The sequence below is a fragment of the Argopecten irradians genome, unplaced genomic scaffold (assembly GCF_041381155.1).
Source record: "Argopecten irradians isolate NY unplaced genomic scaffold, Ai_NY scaffold_0024, whole genome shotgun sequence".
NCBI lineage: Eukaryota > Metazoa > Mollusca > Bivalvia > Pectinida > Pectinidae > Argopecten > Argopecten irradians.
In genome coordinates this window covers 128,287-153,064 of record NW_027187491.1, presented here as the reverse complement: position 1 = coordinate 153,064, position 24,778 = coordinate 128,287, and the positions used below count along the sequence as shown (strand labels likewise).

The following is a 24,778-nucleotide window of genomic DNA, read 5'->3' as shown; positions in this document are numbered from 1 at the left end:
CAGAGATCATGTAGGTTGGACAGAAGAGTCACCAGCAGGCAACAGTTGACCTAGATGGGCTGTGTATTATAACACTCTGTGTATTCTATACACACTCTGTGTGTTCTACCAATCAGAAGGCAGTCTTCCCATGACTACTGATTGGTCCAAAGGAATATTATTCAATGAATAGGGAATTTATGAATGGATGTTTAGAATGAAATGGTTCAAGAGGTCACCACTAGATGTCATTTTTGGGCAAGTCCTACTCAGTCCTACACATCAATAGTAAACCGGATAGCATTAATACAAACGCTAGTCGCGTTGTATTAAAAACTGACGTATGGATTCAATATCTTTATCTCTTTCTAGAAATAAGAATGTCTGTAAAACATAAATCCTTTGTATGAAACCTGAACAGATTGCACAAGGATTAGAACAGAATGCACACGGACGAATGCACAGGACAGAATGCACAAGGGACAGATGCACCAGGACAGAATGCACAAGGACAGAATGCACCAGGACAGAATGCACAAGGAAAGAATGCACAAGGAAAGAATGCACAGGAAAGAATGCACCAGGACAGAATGCACAAGGAAAGAATGCACAAGGAAGAATGCACAGGACAGAATGCACAAGGACAGAATGCACAAGGACAGAATGCACCAGGACAGAATGCACAAGGAAAGAATGCACCAGGACAGAATGCACAAGGAAGAACATGAATGCACCAGGACAGAATGCACAAGGAATGCACCAGGACAGAATGCACAAGGACAGAATGCACCAGGACAGAATGCACCAGGACAGAATGCACAAGGACAGAATGCACCAGGACAGAATGCACAAGGACAGAATGCACAAGGACAGAATGCACAGGAAAGAATGCACAAGGAAAGAATGCACCAGGACAGAATGCACCAGGACAGAATGCACAAGGAAAGAATGCACAAGGAAAGAATGCACCAGGACAGAATGCACCAGGACAGAATGCACAAGGAAAGAATGCACCAGGACAGAATGCACAGGAAAGAATGCAAGGACAGAATGCACCAGGACAGAATGCACAAGGACAAGAATGCACAAGGACAGAATGCACCAGGACAGAATGCACCAGGACAGAATGCACAAGGAATGCAGGAATGCACCAGGACAGAATGCACAAGGAACAGAATGCACCCAGGACAGAATGCACAAGGACAGAATGCACAAGGACAGAATGCACCAGGACAGAATGCACAAGGACAGAATGCACCAGGACAGAATGCACCACCAGGACAGAATGCACCAGGACAGAATGCACCAGGACAGAATGCACCAGGGACAGAATGCACCAGGACAGAATGCACAAGGAAAGAATGCACCAGGACAGAATGCACCAGGACAAGGAAAGAATGCACAAGAATGCACCAGGACAGAATGCACAGGAACAGAATGCACCAGGACAGAATGCACACGGAAAGGAATGCACCAGGACAGAATGCACCAGGACAGAATGCACCAGGACAGAATGCACCAGGACAGAATGCACAAGGACAGAATGCACAAGGACAGAATGCACCAGGACAGAATGCACCAGGACAGAATGCACCAGGACAGAATGCACAAGGACAGAATGCACAAGGACAGAATGCACAGAATGCACCAGGACAGAATGCACCAGGACAGAATGGCACCAGGACAGAATGCACAAGGAAAGAATGCACAAGGAAAGAATGCACAGGACAGAATGACCAGGACAGAATGCACCAGGACAGAATGCACCAGGACAGAATGCACCAGGACAGAATGCACCAGGACGAAGAATGCACAGGACAGAATGGAAAGAATGCACAAGGAAAGAATGCACCAGGACAGAATGCACCAGGACAGAATGCACCAGGACAGAATGCACCAGGACAGAATGCACCAGGACAGAATGCACCAGGACAGAATGCACCAGGACAGAATGCACCAGGCAGAATGCACAGAATGCACCAGGAAAGAATGCACCAGGACAGAATGCACCAGGAAAGAATGCACCAGGACAGAATGCACCAGGACAGAATGCACAAGGAAGAATGCACAAGGAAGAATGCACCAGGACAGAATGCACCAGGACAGAATGCACCAGGACAGAATGCACCGGAAAGAATGCACCAGGACAGAATGCACCAGGACAGAATGCACCAGGAAAGAATGCACCAGGACAGAATGCACCAGGACAGAATGCACAAGGAAAGAATGCACAGAATGCACCAGGACAGAATGCACCAGGACAGAATGCACAGAATGCACCAGGACAGAATGCACAGAAAGAATGCACCAGGAAAGAATGCACCAGGACAGAATGCACCAGGACAGAATGCACAAGGAATGCACCAGGACAGAATGCACCAGGACAGAATGCACCAGGACAGAATGCACCAGGACAGAATGCACCAGGAAAGAATGCACCAGGACAGAATGCACCAGGACAGAATGCACAAGGAAAGAATGCACCAGGACAGAATGCACCAGGACAGAATGCACCCAGGACAGAATGCACCAGAATGCACCAGAAAGAATGCACCAGGAAGAATGCACCAGGACAGAATGCACCAGGAAAGAATGCACCAGGAAAGAATGCACCAGGACAGAATGCACAAGGAAAGAATGCACAAGGAAAGAATGCACCAGGACAGAATGCACACGGAAAGAATGCACCAGGACAGAATGCACCAGGACAGAATGCACCAGGACAGAATGCACAAGGAAAGAATGCACCAGGACAGAATGCACCAGAACTGAAGTAACACTTCATGATCCTCCTTTAATTTCATGACTGGATTATAATGACAAGGAAGACTCTATTTGTAATGTCTTACTGTAACACATCTTAATAAATATTGTATGAAAATTATTTAAGCAAATTTGGCAATCCAATTCAATTGTCAGACATTTTCATATCTCAATTAATATCCACATGAATCCTTACCTTACTTAAATTTAAGGTATTTCAGTTCAATTCTCTTTTCTGAGTTAACATCTACATGAACCCAAACCTTACTTATATTGAAGGAAATTTATTTCAATCCTCATATCCGAATTAACCTTTTACATGTACCCTAACCTTACTTATATTGAAGGAATTTTTATTTCAATCCTTATTCCTCAGAAGATAATTTCCCTTTTTTTATTGAAACAAAAACTTAATTGCAGCAAAAGAAAGATGGCTTACCGGCACTCCATGTATATCCTGACCTACCTGAATATCCTTGACCTTTTGTAATGTCATCAGTTTTGCTCCTATGGCCTCTACAGTGACCCCTATAAAGTTGAACACGGTCCATAGGAAGGCGTAGTACTCTGACCCGTGCCAATAGTACACAAACGAGAAACATAGGACTGACCCTAGGAACTGGCGCGTTATACCTCCGCGTGATCCTCCTAGTGGTACGTAGATATATCTGTAAGTGGAGGAGAAACCTTCTGTAAATCACAATCATATCATTTTATTTGAATACATTTAACGTAAACATTTTGTCATTTGGATAATTGAATACATTCTGAACATTCATTTATTCAGCTGTTGATTGATTTAGCATATTCACTTGTCATTTTAGGCAAGAGATTTGTAAATTCTGTCACAATATAGATACTTCAGTGGGGGAACCATCAGGTAGACCCTTTTTGTAAAATTTAAACTGGCATAAATATAACATGGCAACAATCACCTTTATCAATACATGTGTATAATCATAGAACCCAGTGACCTCATCAGATCTTAAGAATGACGTATATAATTAGGTAGGTTAAAACTGGCATTCTCCAATATATCCTGTCAGACTTTTACTGCAGGAAAAGTAAACTATTGAAGTGATGCATGATTTCAGTTCTTGTGCAAGACATTTATAAACCTAAGGTTTAACAAAACACTAATTTTGTTGATGACTTTTTTCTTTTTCTTGTACTAATGTTAAAAATAAGCTATTTCAATTTACCTTTTCATGAAATCATACATTCCACGGTCAAAATATCTGAAAGGAAAACCGATATATTAAAACCTTTTTTCCTAGAATGAAACTAATAAATGAATAGACAACAAAGATAACTTTTTAATCAATAAATCTACATCACCAGCACTACAGAGTTATATATGTATAACAACTTGATGTAAAACTGTCAGCCTAGATATATGATTATCCATTATCATACGATAAGGTATGATCAATCACATTAAATGTAGGTAACATTGTAGACGTGGTATGTATTGTCTATTTGTAGATCAGAATTAGATAACACCACCTTCATCAGGGAATCCAACAATTAATCAGACACATTCATCAATTTAATTCATACAATGATGATGATTACTTCAAATCCCAAATTAAGGGAACATTCAGCCAACAGCATTATTTAATTCTGATGTCATAGAGACCCATAGTAAAGCACAGTAACCTGTCTCCTAATACATATTTACAAACTTGCATTTACATTTGAAGTTGTTGACAAGAGATCCCAGAGGGATCTTGGCGCCCACCAAAGAATTATCTATATTTGACAAAGGAAAGATGGATCTTTTCTCTACTTTTTAAACTTTTTCAAACATACTACGGTACATATAAAATTTGAGACAGATCGCTTCGGTACCTTTTGAGAAATAGCGGTAACAAACTTCAACTATCAAAATCCAAGATGACTCCTTGGCGGCCATCTTGTTCATGGTCCAAAAAAGCAATATGCACAACAAGGGCCCTAGAGGAACCTACATATTAAATTTGAGAAAGATCCCTTCAGCACTTTTTGAGAAATAGGGATATCAAACCTAAACTATCAAAATCCAAGATGGCCGCCAGGCGGCCATCTTGTTTTTCCTATCAGCCTCAAAATCTGTATGGCACAAATAGGGACCAAGGGTAACCTCCATGTGAAGTTTGAACAAAATTCCCTCAGTAGTTCTCAAGAAATATCGATAAAAAACTTCAACTGCCAAAATCAAAGATGGCTGCCTGGCGGCCATCTTGTTTTTCCGATCAACCTCAAAATCTGTATGACACAACTAGGGACCAAGGGTACCCTCCATGTGAAGTTTGAACAAAATTCCCTCAGTAGTTCTTAAGAAATATCGATAACAAACTTCAACTGCCAAAATCAAAGATTGCTGCCTGGCGGCCATCTTGTTTTTCCAATCAGCCTCAAAATCTGTATGGCACAACTAGGGACCAAGGGTAACCTCCATTAGAAGTTTGAACAAAATCCCTTCGGTAGTTCTCAAGAAATATCGATAACAAACTTCAACTGCCAAAATCAAAGATGGCTGCCTGGCGGCCATCTTGTTTTTCTGATCAGCCTCAAAATCTGTATGGCACAAATATGAACCAAGGGGACCCTCCATGTGAAGTTTGAACAAAATCCCTGCAGCAGTTTTTAAGAAATAGTGATAACAAGCATTGTTTACGGACGGACGACAGACCACGGACGCAGGGCGATTTGAATAGCCCACCATCTGATGATGGTGGGCTAAAAACATAAAAATGCATGGTTCACAGGTTTAAATACAACATGGAAAATAATAAATATTAATATGTTTGACTTCATACAATGAATATGGATAGTCTCCCCTGCATGTGACACATTATGAGGTATTTAAAGACCACCACTCCTATTTGTGTGACTACTATATATGATAATTTTTGGGAGGCTGCCTTCCTTATAGTCTCATGACAGTGTGGAACCATCCATTAGAGTCTAATTGATACAAGTTATCTACAGAAACATCAAAAATATGTTTAATTAAGCCTCTTTCAATAAGGGTTTATTAGTTCAACATCCTATTAACAACCAGGTTCATTTAAGGAGGTATCAGGTTTGTTGGTGGAGGAAAGCCGGAGAACCTGGAGAAAAATCTCCGACCAGTGGTCAGTACCTGGCAACTGCCCCACTTGGGGTTCAAACTTGTGACCCAAAGGTGAAGGTTTGTAGGTAAAATGACTCTTTCAATAAATACATTAAGTTAAGCTAATATAGTTTGAGTTAATGTTCCTAAATTTTATCATTTTGGGGAAATTGTTCCAGCTCTTATAAATAATACATCCAAGCAATTTGTGAGAATATCAAAAATACCTATCTAGCCTTCACATCATTAATACAAAAGGCAGCAACAAAATGATTTATTTAGCATTTAATTATCATAAAACACCATCAAATTTGAGCTAAATTAAGAATTGATGAATAATAAAGTCAATGATGAACAATAAATCAATGAACAGCCAAAGAGATATAGAAGGCCGATAAGGCAATAGGATATATCAGTTGTCTGTTTATCACCCATTGTTATCATAAGATTTTATAACCAACATATATGCTCTACATTTCCATCTCGTTCAGTTATCCCCTCCCATATAAAACGCTCTGGTAATTTGTAATACCAGTTCATTTCTAATGAATACAATTACCCACCATGTATTAAAATCCACATATTCAATACCTTGGCTATCAGCAGTATGTTCAGTTACCTGATCTATAATATGTGCCTTGTACATAATGAAATATTAGTGTTTCCTTGGGTACGGCCCCACTGGGTATTGAATAAAACAAGATGAATAGAGATTATCTCTAGTCAAAGTTATGTAAGCTTAACCCTGCATAGATATTGATTACTGTCCTATTCATCAGAACTCAATTTTTCCCAAGTCTGAAATCTTTGGTCAGTGGTCGCTTTGCATGATTTGTCCGATGTCACTGACATACAAAGTTAATGAGGAAATAATTGGTGAGGCTGATGATCATTTATAATCTATTGTGTAATGTCAGATTGGCCATCTTATTGCCATTACTACCACTGTTCTACATTCATATGCTAATGAGCTTTTGGGATGGGTTATCATGTTTTCCACTTCACATTCATTTCCATGTATAAATGAAAAGGTAGAATGTACCTAAAATGAACATAAATTTCCTAGTACTACTTTATTTATCTACCAATATCTATCTTTTCTGGCTTTTTCCAGATAACAATATAATGCTTGGAACATTAAAATATCAGATGTACAACTGTGTAATGGCAGGGATATTTATTTAATCACACACTTCATGGAACATTGAAATATCAGGTGTATACCGTATAATGGCAGCGATATCTATTTCATCACATACTTCTTGGAACATTGAAATATCAAGCATACCACTGTACACTGGCAGTCTAGTTCACCACATTGTAGTTAAGGACCCTTGTTGAACTGTAAAAGAACCCAATCCATCTCATAAGACTAGAGGAAATCTTTTACAAAAAATATGCTCTTTAAACAAGGAAATGGTAGCAAGTTGATGGCACCAAGGAAACAGCCGAAATTTGTTACAGAAAATTCCATTAATTTTTTAATAATTCCAGAAAAAAAATCAGTTAATAAGACCCTGTATGTTCTTCAAGATTGATGAACCGAGGATAACGGTTTTATGGTAATAACAGTGTGATCCTTGTGAGGAAGTAGTAAATAGGATATTAAGTAATCTATCAAACCCAAGCCTCAGAACTATAAACATGGAGCTGTATCAGCTACATGTGCTTACATGGTAAGTAAAGTAATCAGTCACTGAATCAAAAATTATATATACAAATCATCTATTTTGTACCTGGGATTAGCATTTCAGTATTTCAGAAAGTCGATCATGGTAATAGTAATAAAATTCCCTAAGCAGTAAACATCAATCTTTGATGGCCAACATCTTAGAAGTAGGTCTTCAAGTTACATTTGATTTCTGGTACAGGTATATAATCTTTTTTCCCCAATTAAGTGAAGACATAACTCAAGTAAAATGTTTTGACATGTAGGACATTAAACCCTGACAAGTATTTTCTTTAATATAAGTCAAATGTCAAAGTACTGGTCAAACTGACCAAACTTTGGTCCATGAAGGATACACCACCTGATCACCTACTAGATGGATACACCACCTGATCACCCACTAGGTGGATACACCACCTGATCACCCACTAGGTGGATACACCACCTGATCACCCACTAGATGGATGCACCACCTGATTACCAACTAGGTGGATGTGTTACATGGGATCTGTGCATGCGGTGAATCTAAAAGATGAGGAGACGAGAATTAAGTCACATCAGTCTTTAATGGCTGAATCCGGGCACTCTCTTGCCAAAATTACAACATATTTGTAATTCAATCACAATAATAATAATGAATTGCAGTCTAATAACTATAGCAGACCATTAGACATTACCGTGCAGAGTCATAACAACAGTCTTATCAAGATAGTAAGTACAAATAGGTCAAATGTGACTAAGTGTGACATGTGACAACTCGGTGTTACATTCACACACATAGGTATTACATTTACCCTGATGCCTCACACTCTATATAAACCTAAACCGATATTTGTGACAACAATGTGACTAAAATGTGACTAAAATGTGACTAGAAATAACAAATGTGACAAACTGTGACTAGACTAGTAAAACACTCAACTGAACATATATCACTCGCTTTACCTCATATTTGCCTCCATTCAAGTATAATACCAAACTAGTATGTGACAAAATCAATACAAGTGACTAGAAGTGACAAGGTGACAAGTCACATGGCATGTGACCAATGTGTGACCAACCTAATTAGCCAACGCATCACAGCATACCGAGTACTTGAATATTCTAATTGACAATCAGAATATTTATCAAATTATGTAAATTATCATTCGCAACAATTGCAGAACAAATTGTAAAATACAAAACATGAAAATGTACAAAACTCTAGAATTACCATACATCCTAATTATAACATATGCATTCATAATTGGAATTCCTACTGCAACACCAAGATAACAATGTGGCATAATGTCAGTATTATCACCAAGCTTAATCCGAATTCCATTATACTTACAATGATACACAAAGAATTCAGACAATGTAATAAATCATGAATACAATTATACTTACTCAACCTTTCACTATACACTTAGTACCATAACTCATATACTTGCAAGTCAGCAAATTGGTAAAGCCCAAATCTTGGCTTATAATGATTATTATTTATAGTAACCAATACTTATCACACATGTGTATGTAATAAAGATCCAATACTCACAAATTATCAACACTAATCACATAATAAATCTAACCGTAAATAACTACACAAACACTGAGATGCTTTTGTGTAAACAATGTACACAGCATGTAAAGGGAAATAACTCGCAATGAAAACTAGTCGGTACAAACTGTACAAATGTTACCCTTACTCGATATTCTGAATATTAGCCATCAGACTGCACAATATATTTTTAAAACAATAGTAATATTGATTATTATTCATAAGAATAATGTCATGTCATACAGAAAATATATTTACAGGTTTTACAACACTACAATCCAATATCGAGTTGGGCCATGCTTTCCCTAAACCATGTGCTTTCTGACCGGCTGGCGCAATTGCCTCGATAAATGACAAAATACATGAAAATATCACCTATACGCAATCCTAATAGCACTCAAATGGAAAAAGGAATCCTTATTTACTACTTTACAACAATATTATCAAGGCTCGACTCTACTTACCTAAAAGATGAGGAGACGAGAATTAAGTCACATCAGTCTTTAATGGCTGAATCCGGGCACTCTATTTCCCGCGCAACAGATCACGTGAACTTGCTCCACTACCGTACTTACCAAATTACCGTATTTACTCTCCTGATACGAAATAAATTACCTAAAGTACAGCAGTTTATGAAATTAAGGCCCCCTAACCATTTTACTGAAATTTGTCCATCTTACACTTGCACCACATGATCACCCAATAGGTGGATGCACCACATGATCACCAAATAGGTGGATTCATCACCTGATCTCCCACTAGGTGGATACACCACCTGATACCTACTAGGTGGATACACCACCTGATCACCCACTATGTGGATGCACCACCTTATCACATACTAAATGGATACACCACCTTATCATCCACTAGATGGATACACCACCTGATCACCCACTAGGTGGATACACCACCTGATCACCCACTAGGTGGATACACCACCTGATCACCTACTTGGTGGATGCACCACCTGATCACCCACTAGGTGGATACACCACCTGATCTCCCACTAAGTGGATACACCACATGATCTCCCCCTAGGTGGATACACCACCTGATCTCCCACTAGGTGGATACACCACCTGATCTCCCCCTAGGTGGATACACCACCTGATCTCCCACTAGGTGGATACACCACCTTATCACCCATTAGGTGGACACACCACCTGATCACCCACTAGGTGGATACACCACCTGATCACCCACTAGGTGGATACACCACCTGATCACCCACTAGGTGGATGTACCACCTGATCTCCCACTAGGTGGATACACCACCTTATCACCCACTAGGTGGATACACCACCTTATCACCCACTAGGTGGATACACCACCTGATCACCCACTAGGTGGATACACCACCTTATCACCCACTAGGTGGATACACCACCTTATCACCCACTAGGTGGATACATCACCTGATCATCCACTAGGTGGATACACCACCTTATCACCCACTAGGTGGATACACCACCTGATCTCCCACTAGGTGGATACACCACCTTATCACCCACTAGGTGGATAACCACCTTATCACCCACTAGGTGGATACATCACCTGATCACCCACTAGGTGGATACACCACCTTATCATCCACTAGGTGAGCCTATAGCACAAGTAGGAAGTTCAATTAACCAGACTGAGATTTTACTAATTAAGTAAGCCAGGCTTTGGGTTTAGTTCCTGGACTGAGACATTTTATCTTGCTGGGTTATGCAGCATTTGATTTGTGGAACAACTGCTGGATATCAATATTTGAAGCAAACAGTATTATAGACAATAGGGAAGGGGGCTTATTGCTGGGCAGAGGTTTATTGCCAATAAAATACAGCTTGTGACCAAGTAGGTTGTGCTACTCAGTGACTTATCACAATCAACCAATCAGATAGAGACACACAACACAAACATACCACAGTCTCCCAAAACAGAAACTTAGCATTAAGAAACAACACAACAAGAGGCCCAGAGGGCCTGTATCGCTCACCTGGTTTGTAATGCCAAGTAATGTTCTGAATACAGGTTCATTGTTTCTTTTCTGAAGGAATTTAAATATTAACCTCTAAATCCCCTATTGGGCCCCACCCCTCCCGCCCCTAGGGGGTCAGAGCCAAAATTTATACAAGTTCTGTTCCCCTTCTTCCAAGGATGTTTATGGCCAAATTTGGTCACAATCCAAACAAAACTCTAGGACAAGAAGTGATTTATAGGATTTACCTCTATTTCCCCTATTGGGCCCCACCCGTCCTGCCCTCGGGGGACCAGAGTAAAAATTTATACGAGTTCTGTTCCCCTTCCCCCAAGGATGTTTGGGGCCAAATTTGGTTACAAATCATGCAGAACTCTATGACTAGTAGCGATTTAAAGGATTTACCTCTATTTCCCCTATTGGGCCCCACCCCTCCTGCCCCCGGGGGGTCAGAGCCAAAATTTATACAAGTTCTGTTCCCCTTCCCCAAAGGATGTCTGTGGCCAAATTTGGTTACATTCCTTTCAGAACTCTATGACTAGTAGCGATTTAAAGGATTTACCTCTATTACCCCTATTGGGCCCCGCCCCTCCTGCCCCCGGGGGACCAGAGCCAAAATTTATACAAGTTCTGTTCCCCTTCCCCAAAGGATGTTTGTGGCCAAATTTGGTTACATTCCATTCAGAACTCTATGACAAGTAGTGATTTAAAGGATTTACCTCTATTACCCCTATAGGGCCCCGCCCCTCCTGCCCCCGGGGGACCAGAGCCAAAATTTATACAAGTTCTGTTCCCCTTCCCCCAAGGATGTTTGTGGCCAAATTTGGTTACATTCCATTCAGAACTCTATGACTAGTAGCGATTTAAAGGATTTACCTCTATTTCCCCGATTGGGCCCCGTCCCTCCTGCCCCCAGGGGTCAGAGTCAAAATTTACACAAGTTCTGTTCCCCTTCCCCCAAGGATGTTTGTGGCCGAATTTGGTTACAATTCATGTAGAACTCTATTACAAGTAGCAATTTAAAGGATTTACCTCTATTTCCCCTATTGGGCCCTGCCCCTCCTGCCCCCGGGGGACCAGAGCCAAAATTTATACAAGTTCTGTTCCCCTTCCCCCAAGGATGTTTGTGGCCAAATTTGGTTACATTCCATTCAGAACTCTAGGACTAGTAGCGATTTAAAGGATTTACCTCTATTTCCCCTATTGGGCCCCGCCCCTCCTGCCCCCGGGGGACCAGAGCCAAAATTTATACAAGTTCTGTTCCCTTTCCCCCAAGGATGTTTGTGGCCAAATTTGGTTACATTCCATTCAGAACTCTATGACTAGTAGCGATTTAAAGGATTTACCTCTATTTCCCCTATTGGGCCCCGCCCCTCCTGCCCCCAGGGGAACCAGAGTCAAAATTTATACAAGTTCTGTTCCCCTTCCCCCAAGGATGTTTGTGGCCGAATTTGGTTACAATTCATGTAGAACTCTATGACTAGTAGCGATTTAAAGGATTTACCTCTATTTCCCCTATTGGGCTCCGCCCCTCCTGCCCCCGGGGGATCAGAGCCAAAATTTATACAAGTTCTGTTCCCCTTCCCCCAAGGATGTTTGTGGCTAATTTTGGTTACAATCCATGCAGAACTCTAGGACAAGTAGCGATTTAAAGGATTTACCTCTATTACCCCTATTGGGCCCCGCCCCTTCTGCCCCTGGGGGACCAGAGCCAAAATTTATACAAGTTCTGTTCCCCCTCCCCCAAGGATGTTTGTGGTCAAATTTGGTTACAATCCATGCAGAACTCTAGGACAAGTAGCGATTTATAGGATTTACCTCTATTTCCCCTATTGGGCCCCGCCCCTCCTGCCCCCAGGGGGTCAGAGCCAAAATTTATACAAGTTCTGTTCCCCTTCCCCCAAGGATGTTTGTGGCCAAATTTGGTTACAATCCATGCAGAACTCTATGACAAGTAGCGATTTAAAGGATTTACCTCTATTACCCCTATTGGGCCCCGCCCCTCCTGCCCCTGGGGGACCAGAGCCAAAATTTATACAAGTTCTGTTCCCCTTCCCCCAAGGATGTTTGTGGCCAAATTTGGTTACAATCCATGCAGAACTCTAGGACAAGTAGCGATTTATAGGATTTACCTCTATTTCCCCTATTGGGCCCCGCCCCTCCTGCCCCCGGGGGGACAGAGCCAAAATTTATACAAGTTCTGTTCCCCTTCCCCCAAGGATGTTTGTGGCCAAATTTGGTTACAATCCATGCAGAACTCTATCACTAGTAGCGATTAAAAGGAAATGTTGACGGACGGACGGACGGACGGACGACGGACGCCGCGCCATGACATAAGCTCACTGGCCCTTCGGGCCAGGTGAGCTAAAAAATGACTATCTTTTAAATGTTTCAAAGTTATCTTGATTCAGCATTTTAAACTGATTTCAAAGAAGTAGATTTATTATACTAGAGGGCCTGTATCGCTCACCTGGTTTGTAATGCCAAGTGATGTTCTGAATACAGGTTCATTATTTCTTTTCTGTAGGAATTTTAATATTTAACTCTAATTCCCCTATTGGGCCCCGCCACTCCTGCCCCCAGGGGTCAGAGCCAAAATTTATACAAGTTCTGTTGCTCTTCCCCCCAAGGATGTTTGTGGCCAAATTTGGTCACAATCCATGCAGAACTCTAGGACAAGTAGGGATTCATAGGATTTACCTCTATTTCCCCTATTGGGCCCCGTCCCTTTTGCCCCCGGGGGGTCAGAGCCAAAATTTATACAAGTTTTGTTCCCCTTCCTCCACTGACGTTTGTGACCAAATTTGGTTACAATTCATGCAGAACTCTAGGATAAGTAGCGATTTAAAGGATTTACCTCTATTTCCCCTATTGGGCCCCACCCCTCCTGCCCCCGGGGGGTCAGAGCCAAAACTTATACAAGTTCTATTCCCCTTCCCCCAAGGATGTTTGTAGCCAAATTTGGTTATAATCCAAGCAGAAATCTAGGACAAGCAACGATTTAAAGAATTAACCTCTATTTCCCCTATTGAGCCCCGCCCCTCCTGCCTCCGGGGGGTCAGAGCCAAAATTTATACAAGCTCTGTTCCCTTTCCTCCACTGATGTTTGTGGCCAAATTTGGTTTCAATCCATGTAGAACTCTATGACTAGTAGTGATTTAAAGGAGTTACCTCTATTTCCCCTATTGGGCCCCGCCCCTCCCGCCCCCGGGGGGCCAGAGCCAAAATTTATACAAGTTCTGTTCCCCTTCCCCCAAGGATGTTTGTGGCCAAATTTGGTTACAATCCATGTAGAACTCTATGACCAGTAGCGATTTAAAGGATTTACCTCTATTTCCCCTATTGGGCCCCGCCCCTCCTGCCCCCGGGGGACCAGAGCCAAAATTTATACAAGTTCTTTTCCCTTCCCCCAAGGATGTTTGTGGCTGATTTTGGTTACAATCCATGCAGAACTCTAGGACAAGTGGCGATTTAAAGGATTTACCTCTATTTCCCCTATTGGGCCCGCCCTTCCTGCCCCCGGGGGACCTGAGCCAAAATTTATACAAGTTCTGTTCCCCCTCCCCCAAGGATGTTTGTGGCCAAATTTGGTTACAATCCATGCAGAACTCTAGGACAAGAAGCGACTTATAGGATTTACCTCTATTTCCCCTATTGGGCCCCGCCCCTCCTGCCCCCAGGGGGTCAGAGCCAGAACTTATACAAGTTCTGTTCCCTTTCCCCCAAGGATGTTTGTGGCCAAATCTGGTTACAATCCATGCAGAACTCTAGGACAAGTAGCGATTTAAAGGATTTACCTCTATTTCCCCTATTGGGCCCCGCCCCTTCTGCCCCTGGGGGACCAGAGCCAAAATTTATACAAGTTCTGTTCCCCTTTCCCCAAGGATTTTTGTGGCTAAATTTGGTTGCATTCCATTCAGAACTCTATGACTAGTAGCGATTTAAAGGATTTACCTCTATTTCCCCTATTGGGCCCCGCCCCTCCTGCCCCCGGGGGACCAGAGCCAAAATTTATACAAGTTCTGTTCCCCTTCCCCCAAGGATGTTTGTGGCCAAATTTGGTTACATTCCATTCATAACTCTATGACTAGTAGCGATTTAAAGGATTTACCTCTGTTTCCCCTATTGGGCCCCGCCCCTCCTGCCCCCGGGGGACCAGAGCCAAAATTTATACAAGTTCTGTTCCCCTTCCCCCAAGGATGTTTGTGGCTAATTTTGGTTACAATCCATGCAGAACTCTAGGACAAGTAGCGATTTATAGGATTTACCTCTATTTCCCCTATTGGGCCCCGCCCCTCCTGCCCCCGGGGGGTCAGAGCCAAAATTTATACAAGTTCTGTTCCCCTTCCCCCAAGGATGTTTGTGGCCAAATTTGGTTACAATCCATGCAGAACTCTATGACTAGTAGCGATTGAAAGGAAATGTTGACGGACAGACGGACGACGGACGACGGACGACGGACGCCGCGCCATGACATAAGCTCACCGGCCCTTTGGGCCAGGTGAGCTAAAAAACGGCTCGGGTACTATGCCATACCTTGACAACACTATAAAACAATAGTGCCCTCAAAAGAAATAGTAATAGCTGAAATGTTATGTTGAACTCGTTGAATGACTCTAGGATGAAAGCCAGAAATAAGTAGTACATTCTCATCTATGAAGATGATAGTTGACCAGCAATCCTCTTGATGCGGACAGGCTTCTCCAAGTCATCACGAGAATTGAAGTAGCTCTGGAGGGCTGGCCAGTGATCTAGGAGGCACTTCACTTTACACACTTCTCAAGGCTCAACCAATGGGTAGAGCTATGTTTCAGTATCTTGGTTGGCTCCACATCACAAAACTTTGTAAATTCTATGTACTTCTCTTTCCTGTCTGAGCTGAAAATATATAATTTAACATATTTCTCAGTTAAATAATTAAAGATGTTCCAGGCCAGCCCTAATGAATTGTTTGTTTCCCCTTTAACAACCCATACCAGTGTTGGGTAGGTAGGTAGTTTTTTTTTTTTTTTTTTTATTAGACAACAAATACCTCAAGTTATTAGTTTTCTTTCTAAAACTGAAGTTATAAAAGCATAAAATGTATTATAAGAAAAGAAACAAAACAGAGAAAACAAAGAACAAGAGGCCCAGAGGGCCTGTATCGCTCACCTGGTTTGTAATGTCAAGTCATGTTCTGAATACAGGTTCATTGTTTCTTTTCTGAAGGAATTTGAATATTTACCTCTTATTTCCCTATTGGGCCCCGCCCCTCCTGCCCCCGGGGGGTCAGAGCCAAAATTTATACAAGTTCTGTTCCCCTTCCCCAAGGATATTTGTGGCCAAATTTGGTTACAATCCATGCAGAACTCTAGGACAAGTAGCGATTTATAGGATTTACCTCTATTTCCCCTATTGGGCCCCACCCTCCTGCCCCTGGGGGGTCAGAGCCAAAATTTATACAAGTTCTTTCCCCTTCCCCCAAGGATGTTTGTGGCCAAATTTGGTTACAATCCATGCAGAACTCTAGGACAAGTAGCGATTTATAGGATTTACCTCTATTTCCCCTATTGGGCCCCGCCACTCCTGCCCCCGGGGGGTCAGAGCTAAAATTTGTACAAGTTCTTTCCCCCTTCCCCCAAGGATGTTTGTGGCCAAATTTGGTTACAGTCCATGCAGAACTCTAGGACAAGTAGCGATTTATAGGATTTACCTCTATTTCCCCTATTGGGCCCCGCCCCTCCTGCCCCCAGGGGGTCAGAGCCAAAATTTATACAAGTTCATTCCCCCTTCCCCCAAGGATGTTTGTGGCCAAATTTGGTTACATTCCATGCAGAACTCTAGGACAAGTAGCGATTTATAGGATTTACCTCTGTTTCCCCTATTGGGCCCCGCCCCTCCTGCCCCCGGGGGGTCAGAGCCAAAATTTATACAAGTTCATTCCCCCTTCCCCCAAGGATGTTTGTGGCCAAATTTGGTTACAATCCATGCAGAACTCTAGGACAAGTAGCGTTTTATAGGATATACCTCTATTTCCCCTATTGGGCCCCGCCCCTCCTGCCCCCAGGGGGTCAGAGCCAAAAGTTATACAAGTTCTGTTCCCCTTCCCCCAAGGATGTTTGTGGCCAAATTTGGTTACAATCCATGCAGAACTCTAGGACAAGTAGCGTTTTATAGGATTTACCTTTATTTTCCCTATTGGGCCCCACCCCTCCTGCCCCTGGGGGGTCAGAGCCAAAATTTATACAAGTTCTGTTCCCCTTCCCCCAAGGATGTTTGTGGCCAAATTTGGTTACAATCCATGCAGAACTCTAGGACAAGTAGCGATTTATAGGATTTACCTCTATTTCCCCTATTGGGCCCCACCCTCCTGCCCCCGGGGGGTCAGAGCCAAAATTTATACAAGTTCTTTCCCCCTTCCCCCAAGGATGTTTGTGGCCAAATTTGGTTACAATCCATGCAGAACTCTAGGACAAGTAGCGATTTATAGGATTTACCTGTATTTCCCCTATTGGGCCCCGCCCTTTCTGCCCCTAGGGGGTCAGAGCCAAAATTTATACAAGTTCTGTTCCCCTTCCCCCAAGGATGTTTGTGGCCAAATTTGGTTACAATCCATGCAAAACTCTAGGACAAGTAGCGTTTTATAGGATTTACCTCTATTTCTGCTATTGGGCCCCGCCCCTCCTGCCCCCGGGGGGTCAGAGCCAAAATTTATACAAGTTCTGTTCCCCTTCCCCCAAGGATGTTTGTGGCCAAATTTGGTTACAATCCATGCAGAACTCTAGGACAAGTAGCGTTTTATAGGATTTACCTTTATTTTCCCTATTGGGCCCCGCCCCTCCTGCCCCTGGGGGGTCAGAGCCAAAATTTATACAAGTTCTGTTCCCCTTCCCCCAAGGATGTTTGTGGCCAAATTTGGTTACAATCCATGCAGAACTCTATGACTAGTAGCGATTTAAAGGAAATGTTGACGGACGGACGGACGGACGGACGGACGACGGACGACGGACGACGGACGACGGACGCCGCGCCATGACATAAGCTCACCGGCCCTTCGGGCCAGGTGAGCTAAAAATTAGAAATAAAAAAATATTTTTGGTATGGAAAATGCCAATAAAATATTTTTGGGTAGGGAGTGTTTTGGTGGGTAGGTCGGAAAGGGGAAACAAACAATATTTTATTTTAAGCCCCACCACTGACAGAGCATAAATGATTCTTATCATTTTAACAACGATTGGTATTTAATCATGTATATATATATGTCTGATTAACACAAAAAACAATATAATTTTGCTTTCGGTTGCACGCGCAATCAGTACCTCATTCCATATAGGACATAGTGCCATCGATTTTTTTCCGGACGCAAGTAATTATTGTTTAATATTGTTATCTTGAAGTAAAATTAGCGTAAAATTAGAAGCTGAAACTTTTCAATAGTGGTAATGGTGTACAGTAAGTAACTTTTGTAACTGAAGAAAAATACTAATTCGTCTGCTCATGTTTTTTATTGTAAAAAAAAATTCTATTTGTCAGAGGTGGAGCATCTTTAACATTCCCACAGTTTCAATCTATCATCTCAACAAACACCCACTGAAATATCTTCACTGAATGATAAATGTTATAAATACATGTTTTCAAGTGGGACTATATGATATTAACACACATTACATCATATGAGATCTTTGTCTTAAAAGTTTAAATCTTATAAAGAATTTGGGAACCAATTACCTCAAGCAATATATACAAATTATATGTACCTGTAATAGAAGGTGTCCACCAATAGATCCTCGATGGGCATAGGGAGGGTCTTGACAGCTGCCACAGTGCACAGGTTGCTCAGATGGCAGCTACATCCAATATCAAAAATATAAGGGTGTTTTCTCTTTGATGTAGGTCATCAGAGAGTTGTGTCTACCTTTCATAACAGAGTAGTTATCTGGGACAAAGGAAATAACATTCTGCAAAGGATTATCATGATTCCTGCAAAAAAAAAAAGAAAGAAAAAAGGAAAAAAAAAAAAAAAAAAGAATCAGTTACAAATCAAAATTACAATAGTCTTAACTAAATATCTATTAGCCAGTTAAGCACAGCAAAATTTATTGAATCTAAGAAATTTATTATTTGAAATCAAAAATAACATATCTGGATATTGATTTCTTATTTTTAATCATCTACGGTAGTTTTCTGCGTATTGCCAGCGGGCTATACAATTTTTTATATCAGAAGATGCCTAATGCAGGCTATCTGCCGATGCGGGCTATCTGTGAAAACTATTACCAAATTATAACAAGAGATCCCAGAGGGAGCTTGGTGCCCACCAAAGATTGATCTATGTCTGACAATTGTCAGATGGATCTTTTCTCTACTTTCCAAACTTCAACTATCAAAATCAAAGATGGCGGCCTGTCGGCCATCTTGTTGACCGATCGGTCCCAAAATGCACAACTAGGACCCGAGGAGAACCTACATATGGAATTTGAGAACAGATCCTTGCAGTACTTTCTGAAAAATAGTGGTAACAAACTTCAACAATCAAAATTCAAGATGGCGACTGGCATGGTCAGCCATCTTGTTGACCGATTGGTCCCAAATGTCAGTATGCACAACTAGGGCCCAAGAGGAACCTTCATGTGTTATTTGAGAATTATCCCTTTAGCACTTTCTGAGAAACAGTGGAAACAATTTTTTACTACCAAAATCCAAGATGGCTGCCTGATCCCTTTAGTACTTTATGAGAAATAGTGATAACAAACTTTAACTATCAAAATCCAAGACGGCTGCCTGGTGGCCATCTTGTTTACCGATTGATCCCAAAATGCAAAATGCATAACTAGCTATAGGGCCCTTGGAGAACCTACATATGAAATTTGAGAAAGATCCCTTCATCACTTTCTGAGAAATAGCGATAACAAGAATTGTTAACGGACGGACTACAGACGAAAAGCGATTTGAATAGCCCACCATCTGCTGATGGTGGGCTAAAAATATGCGGGCTATACATGTATGTTGGAAATAGTTCAGGTAACCCTCTCACTATTCTAAAATATTTTTGTATGAGCTATTATTCCTTGCATTTAAAACCTATTTCCAAAGAAAAAAATATGTTATTGATAGCTTTACATATCTTTGAATAAACCTATAGCCCTTTCGAAATGAAATGACTATAAAGCATATATATATGTGTATATATATAGACTCATGAACCATTATTAGTATATCATATACTACATATGTCCTGTCAAAAATCAACTGTATTTTCAAGGATTACATCAAAGTATAACCCGAAGGCAATCTGACTGTGTGGGTTATCTGTAATTTATTTTTCAAAATCATAGAGAATGCTTGATTTTGCTTTTTACATACAGGCTATAGCTTACTTCATTTATTTATTTTAGAACTTGATACCTTATGAAAGATATCCTTACAAGAACATTTGTTGAAGGTATATTTGCAGATGTTCTGAGAATTGCTGACTTTACAAATAGGCATGGCCAGGGACCGTGAGACAGTCCTGCTGTTTAAGAAATGAACCATTACTGCTAAGATCTCAGGTGCTGAACTACTTCCTGCTCTAACGTTGGGGCCAGGGCTTTCTTCACTAGCATGGTGGTCTTTGTTTGACTACAGTCAAACTTACAGGAAATCTTAAGCTTGATATCGGGAAACATTTTCTTGTAGATCTTTGTGAAATGATCAGCAACATATGCATTGTAGGGAAGATTGTGCTCTGCCAAGAAGTCACAAAATAGGGTCTATGCTGTGGTGACATCTACAATAAAAAAAATATGCATTATAAGGAGGCTAAGTCGATTTAAGTATTATTTATCTAGTATCTATTAATGTTTTAACACATTGAAACCAATAATACTTATATAGAATATGTAAAATGATCTGACTGTGAATCCTCGTTTTACCCGAAGGCATTGATCCTGACATTATCTTATGTATGCAACCAGTGTATCCAGTTATATTCCCTGCCTCTATAATACATGTTGATCGAGTTGAATGACATCAATGACCTGACAGTACTAGTGAAGGCATACATGATTGTGTCCATGAGTCAGATGTTGACAATACCGGTACTTATATATAATTTTAGGCAATAGTTATACAATATGTACATGTGTTTCTGAGATGGATTCCAAAAAATATAGATCTTTTTAAATTTGTTTCAATACTAAACTAATGGAATCAATATTGACAATAAATGAAAAAAAAGATATCAATGACAACCCTATATATTGCTAATTAATATACACATATCTAATGGACAACAAATTGCAAGCATATGAACAATATGTTCCTAAGATCTCTAAACATATATATAAATGCAATTCATAATTCTTTATGATTCTATATACTTATTTACAAGACAATTGTACAAGTGTATCTGTATATAATAATATTAGTATGAACGAAAATGTTCATGAGAGAAATCCAGTTCCTCAATTATTAAAAACCAACAGTCAGTGAATGATCATTGGAAATCCAATATTTGGGAAGTTCAGCCCTACCTGCAATGACATCACAACACTTAAAAAGTTATAGTGTCTATATATATCCTGGTGTTAGACTTGTAATGTGTACATACCCCTGGTTCTAGACTTATAGTGTCTACATAAACATGGTGTTATACCTATTTTTTCTGAGACCACAGGAAATTGGTGTATAATATATAAATCTACTTAATTAGTCTAGTATAAATTAATGTAACCCTGGTCAATACCAGCAGCAATATATTGCTTGGCTAGAGAGAACTTTTCTTTAGCTCCATCGGTTGAGTGTCAGACTAGTAATCATGAGGTTCTGAGTTCGAACCCTGGCATAGGCAGGTATTAAATTTATTGTAAATCCTGCACCCTGTTACATTGGCTCCCATGTAGGGACTCGGGAATGATACTTCACAATACCTGCGAAGGAATCGTTGTGACCCCTAGAAACTCGAGGACGAGTTGATACCTGGAGGGGGAGTATGTAACCCTGGTCAATACTAGCGCTCGGCTAGAGAGAACTTCTCTTTAGCTCAATCAGTTGGGCGTCAGACTAGTAATCATGAGGTTCTGTGTTCAAACCCTGGCAGAGGCAGGTATTAGATTTATTATAAATCCTGCACCCTGTTACATTGGCTCCCACGTAGGGACTCGGGAATGATACTTCACAATACCTGCAAAGGAATCGTTGTGACCCCTGGAAACTCGAGGACGAGTTGATACCTGGAGGGGGAATATGTAACCCTGGTCAATACTAGCGCTCGGCTAGAAAGAACTTCTCTTTAGCTCAATCGCTTGAGCGTCAGACTGGTAATCCAGAGCTGAGGTCCCGAGTTCGATGCCTGGCAGAGGCAGATATCAAATTTATTGTAAAATCCTGGTAATGTTGGGAATAGGTTGAAATTTCATGGTCGATCATCAGTTTTATTTAACCAATCAATGATCGATTAAAATCGATTACTTTATTCCTTGATGTATAAACAAATTTCATATAAAAAAAAATCCTTCAAAGGCTTATGATTGCGAGGCCTCTCGGTGCTGTCATTTTTTTATGTCGCCTGATTTTCTTCACTTTATACTTTGTTTTATCATGGTGTCCTAAAATTCTGATGAAACTCGATTACAGATTTCTTACTCGATTAATTGATCAAACACCTCGAACCAACGATACTCGACGAACTCGACTAATCGGAACGCCACTATAAGTTACATTATTAAAGCTGACAATGCAAGGTAAAAAATATTCAAATGATTAAAAATAAAGTATACATGTACTTGTATTTCAAGAATCGTTATGAGACATTCCCCTGTCAAGGACAGCCATTTTTGTTTTACATTCAGACACGCTTACCGACCCCTATATAAAGCGTGTGAAATTAATTGACACACCTGCGCTCAGTCTACACATATACATTTACTCCTAGCATTTGTCCACTGTGCATCACCTACTAATATGTAAACAAAGTCGTTACCTGTAATGCTGTATGGGGCTTAATTGTTTTAGCAAACAAGAGGCCTAAGGGCCTTAACGGTCATCTGACTACCTTGGCATTAATCATATAGGCAATTAATTAGATATAGTGTCATGGTAGCCATCTTCGATTTCGGATCAACCAGAGATGTAACAACACTTTGTCGGGACCATGTCAGGATCATTTCATGCAAGTTTCAGCCAAATCGCACCAGTAGAACTTGAGAAGAAGTTCAAAATGTGTTTTCAAGATGGCGGCTGTGGCGGCCATCTTGGATTTCGGATCGACCCGAAAAATAAGAACACTTTGTCGGGACCATGTCAGGATCATTTCAGGCAAGTTTCAGCCAAATCACACTGGTAGAACTTGAGTTCAAAATGTGAAAAGTTAATGCACGGCGGATGGCGCACGGCAGACGACAACGGACGAAATATGACGAATATAGGTCATCCTGACCTTTCGGGTCAGATGACCTAAAAAACACGTCAACTAAAGCTAGAATTCCAATATCGCCATATATGTACATCATCATACTCGATGCACTCAACTGGCCATGTGCACGTGACTACCTGTCCAGAACGAGTGACATGTGCGCATAAAACCTAAATGTATATTGAAAATTTATATTAGCTTGTATTGGACATAATGGCACTTATTCACATACCACGGATACCCGTTAATGTTTGTGCAGGACTATTGTTTCTATTGGTGATGGAATGACGTCAAAACACAATATCGTGTACGCATGCTAACGTCATTTCAGCGGGGAGATTACGAAGTTCGCTACTTTAAATAGGGGGTTGGCCAGTGAAGGTAACTAATTTAAGCAGAGCAGAAAGAAAAATGGCTGACACTTCCTTGGATACGACCAAGGATTTATAAGTGAGAAGGATTCGTGACTGTCTCTTTACACTACTAAACACCACGCGAGACGCCTATGAACCGGGAATAAAAACCGTTTTCTCAACAAATACTTGTCTTATCAAGTAAAACGAAACACCAATGTAAAGTTTATTAAATTTACAACGTTTATTACTTGCTTTAGGGACGGAAAATTTAGAAAACATGTCTTAAATTTTCGTTAAAAGTACGACAGCTCATGAAATGACGCCCGCTTCAGAAAGTAAGACGTAACCATCGCACCCGCAAGCTACATCAAAGGCGCGCCGGCAGATACAAAGGAAAACGGTCGTCGCCCAACTGGTCAGTGCACAAACACAAAAGCTCCTACGTTGGTATGACTCTCCTTTTATATACGTCTCACACTGACATAACTGAGGTATATCTCATCACAGGAGCTTGATATTCTGTCAATAATATTTAGTATAAATATATAAAAAAATACCCCTATATGTTTTTTTATACTATAGGGGTATTTTTTTTTATATATATATTTATACTAGACGAAGTAGATTTATAAGAGCCCAGCTCTCTGCGCGGCCGAAGGCCGCGTAGAGCGAAGCTCTACTAACCATAATACGTGTGTGATCATAAAGATTCCAATACATTCCAGTACCCCTTGGACTTTGAAATTGTGTCCCGCAGGAAAAGTCTCGCGCCTCCATGTAGGCAGCCATGTTTTAATTCTCGTTATCAGCACGACAAGATTTGAAATTTCTTTACTAGACGAAATGTGTTATCAGTATACGTTTTAAAATTACTGTACGTAGTTTTAATTTACACATATACAAGAACAACACAATAAATGTACTGGTCCAATATATACTGTGTATGTTCTAAAGAGCACGGAACCGTCAGCAGTGAGATCACAAAACCTGACGCCAAAGATGACGGCACAGATTCGCGCATATTTTTGATAGCAT

The 24,778-nt window shown here is 40.9% G+C and overlaps 1 protein-coding gene and 1 long non-coding RNA gene across 6 annotated transcripts; one reads left to right on the top strand and one right to left on the bottom strand.

The window, feature by feature from the left end:
- The first annotated feature begins 450 nt into the window (after nt 1–450).
- Nucleotides 451–2,756, top strand: LOC138311448 (ribosome-binding protein 1-like). Its single transcript, XM_069252799.1, has 3 exons — nt 451–1,233; nt 1,612–2,283; nt 2,442–2,756. Exons 1-3 carry the CDS (start codon nt 451–453, stop codon nt 2,754–2,756), a joined length of 1,770 nt encoding a protein of 589 aa, XP_069108900.1.
- A 457-nt stretch (nt 2,757–3,213) lies between these two features.
- LOC138311446 (uncharacterized) lies at nt 3,214–24,640 on the bottom strand. 5 transcript variants are annotated; one of them, XR_011206666.1, is made up of 6 exons: nt 24,428–24,640; nt 20,531–20,762; nt 18,751–18,973; nt 15,551–15,892; nt 3,945–3,980; nt 3,214–3,410 (listed from the first exon to the last, which is right to left on the bottom strand). It is a non-coding gene; the product is annotated as an uncharacterized lncRNA (long non-coding RNA). The 5 variants fall into 5 exon arrangements; XR_011206663.1 differs by having other exon boundaries at nt 20,631–20,762; nt 24,428–24,628; XR_011206664.1 differs by lacking the exon at nt 24,428–24,640 and adding an exon at nt 22,158–23,352 and having other exon boundaries at nt 20,631–20,762.
- Between the last annotated feature and the right edge of the window lie 138 nt (nt 24,641–24,778).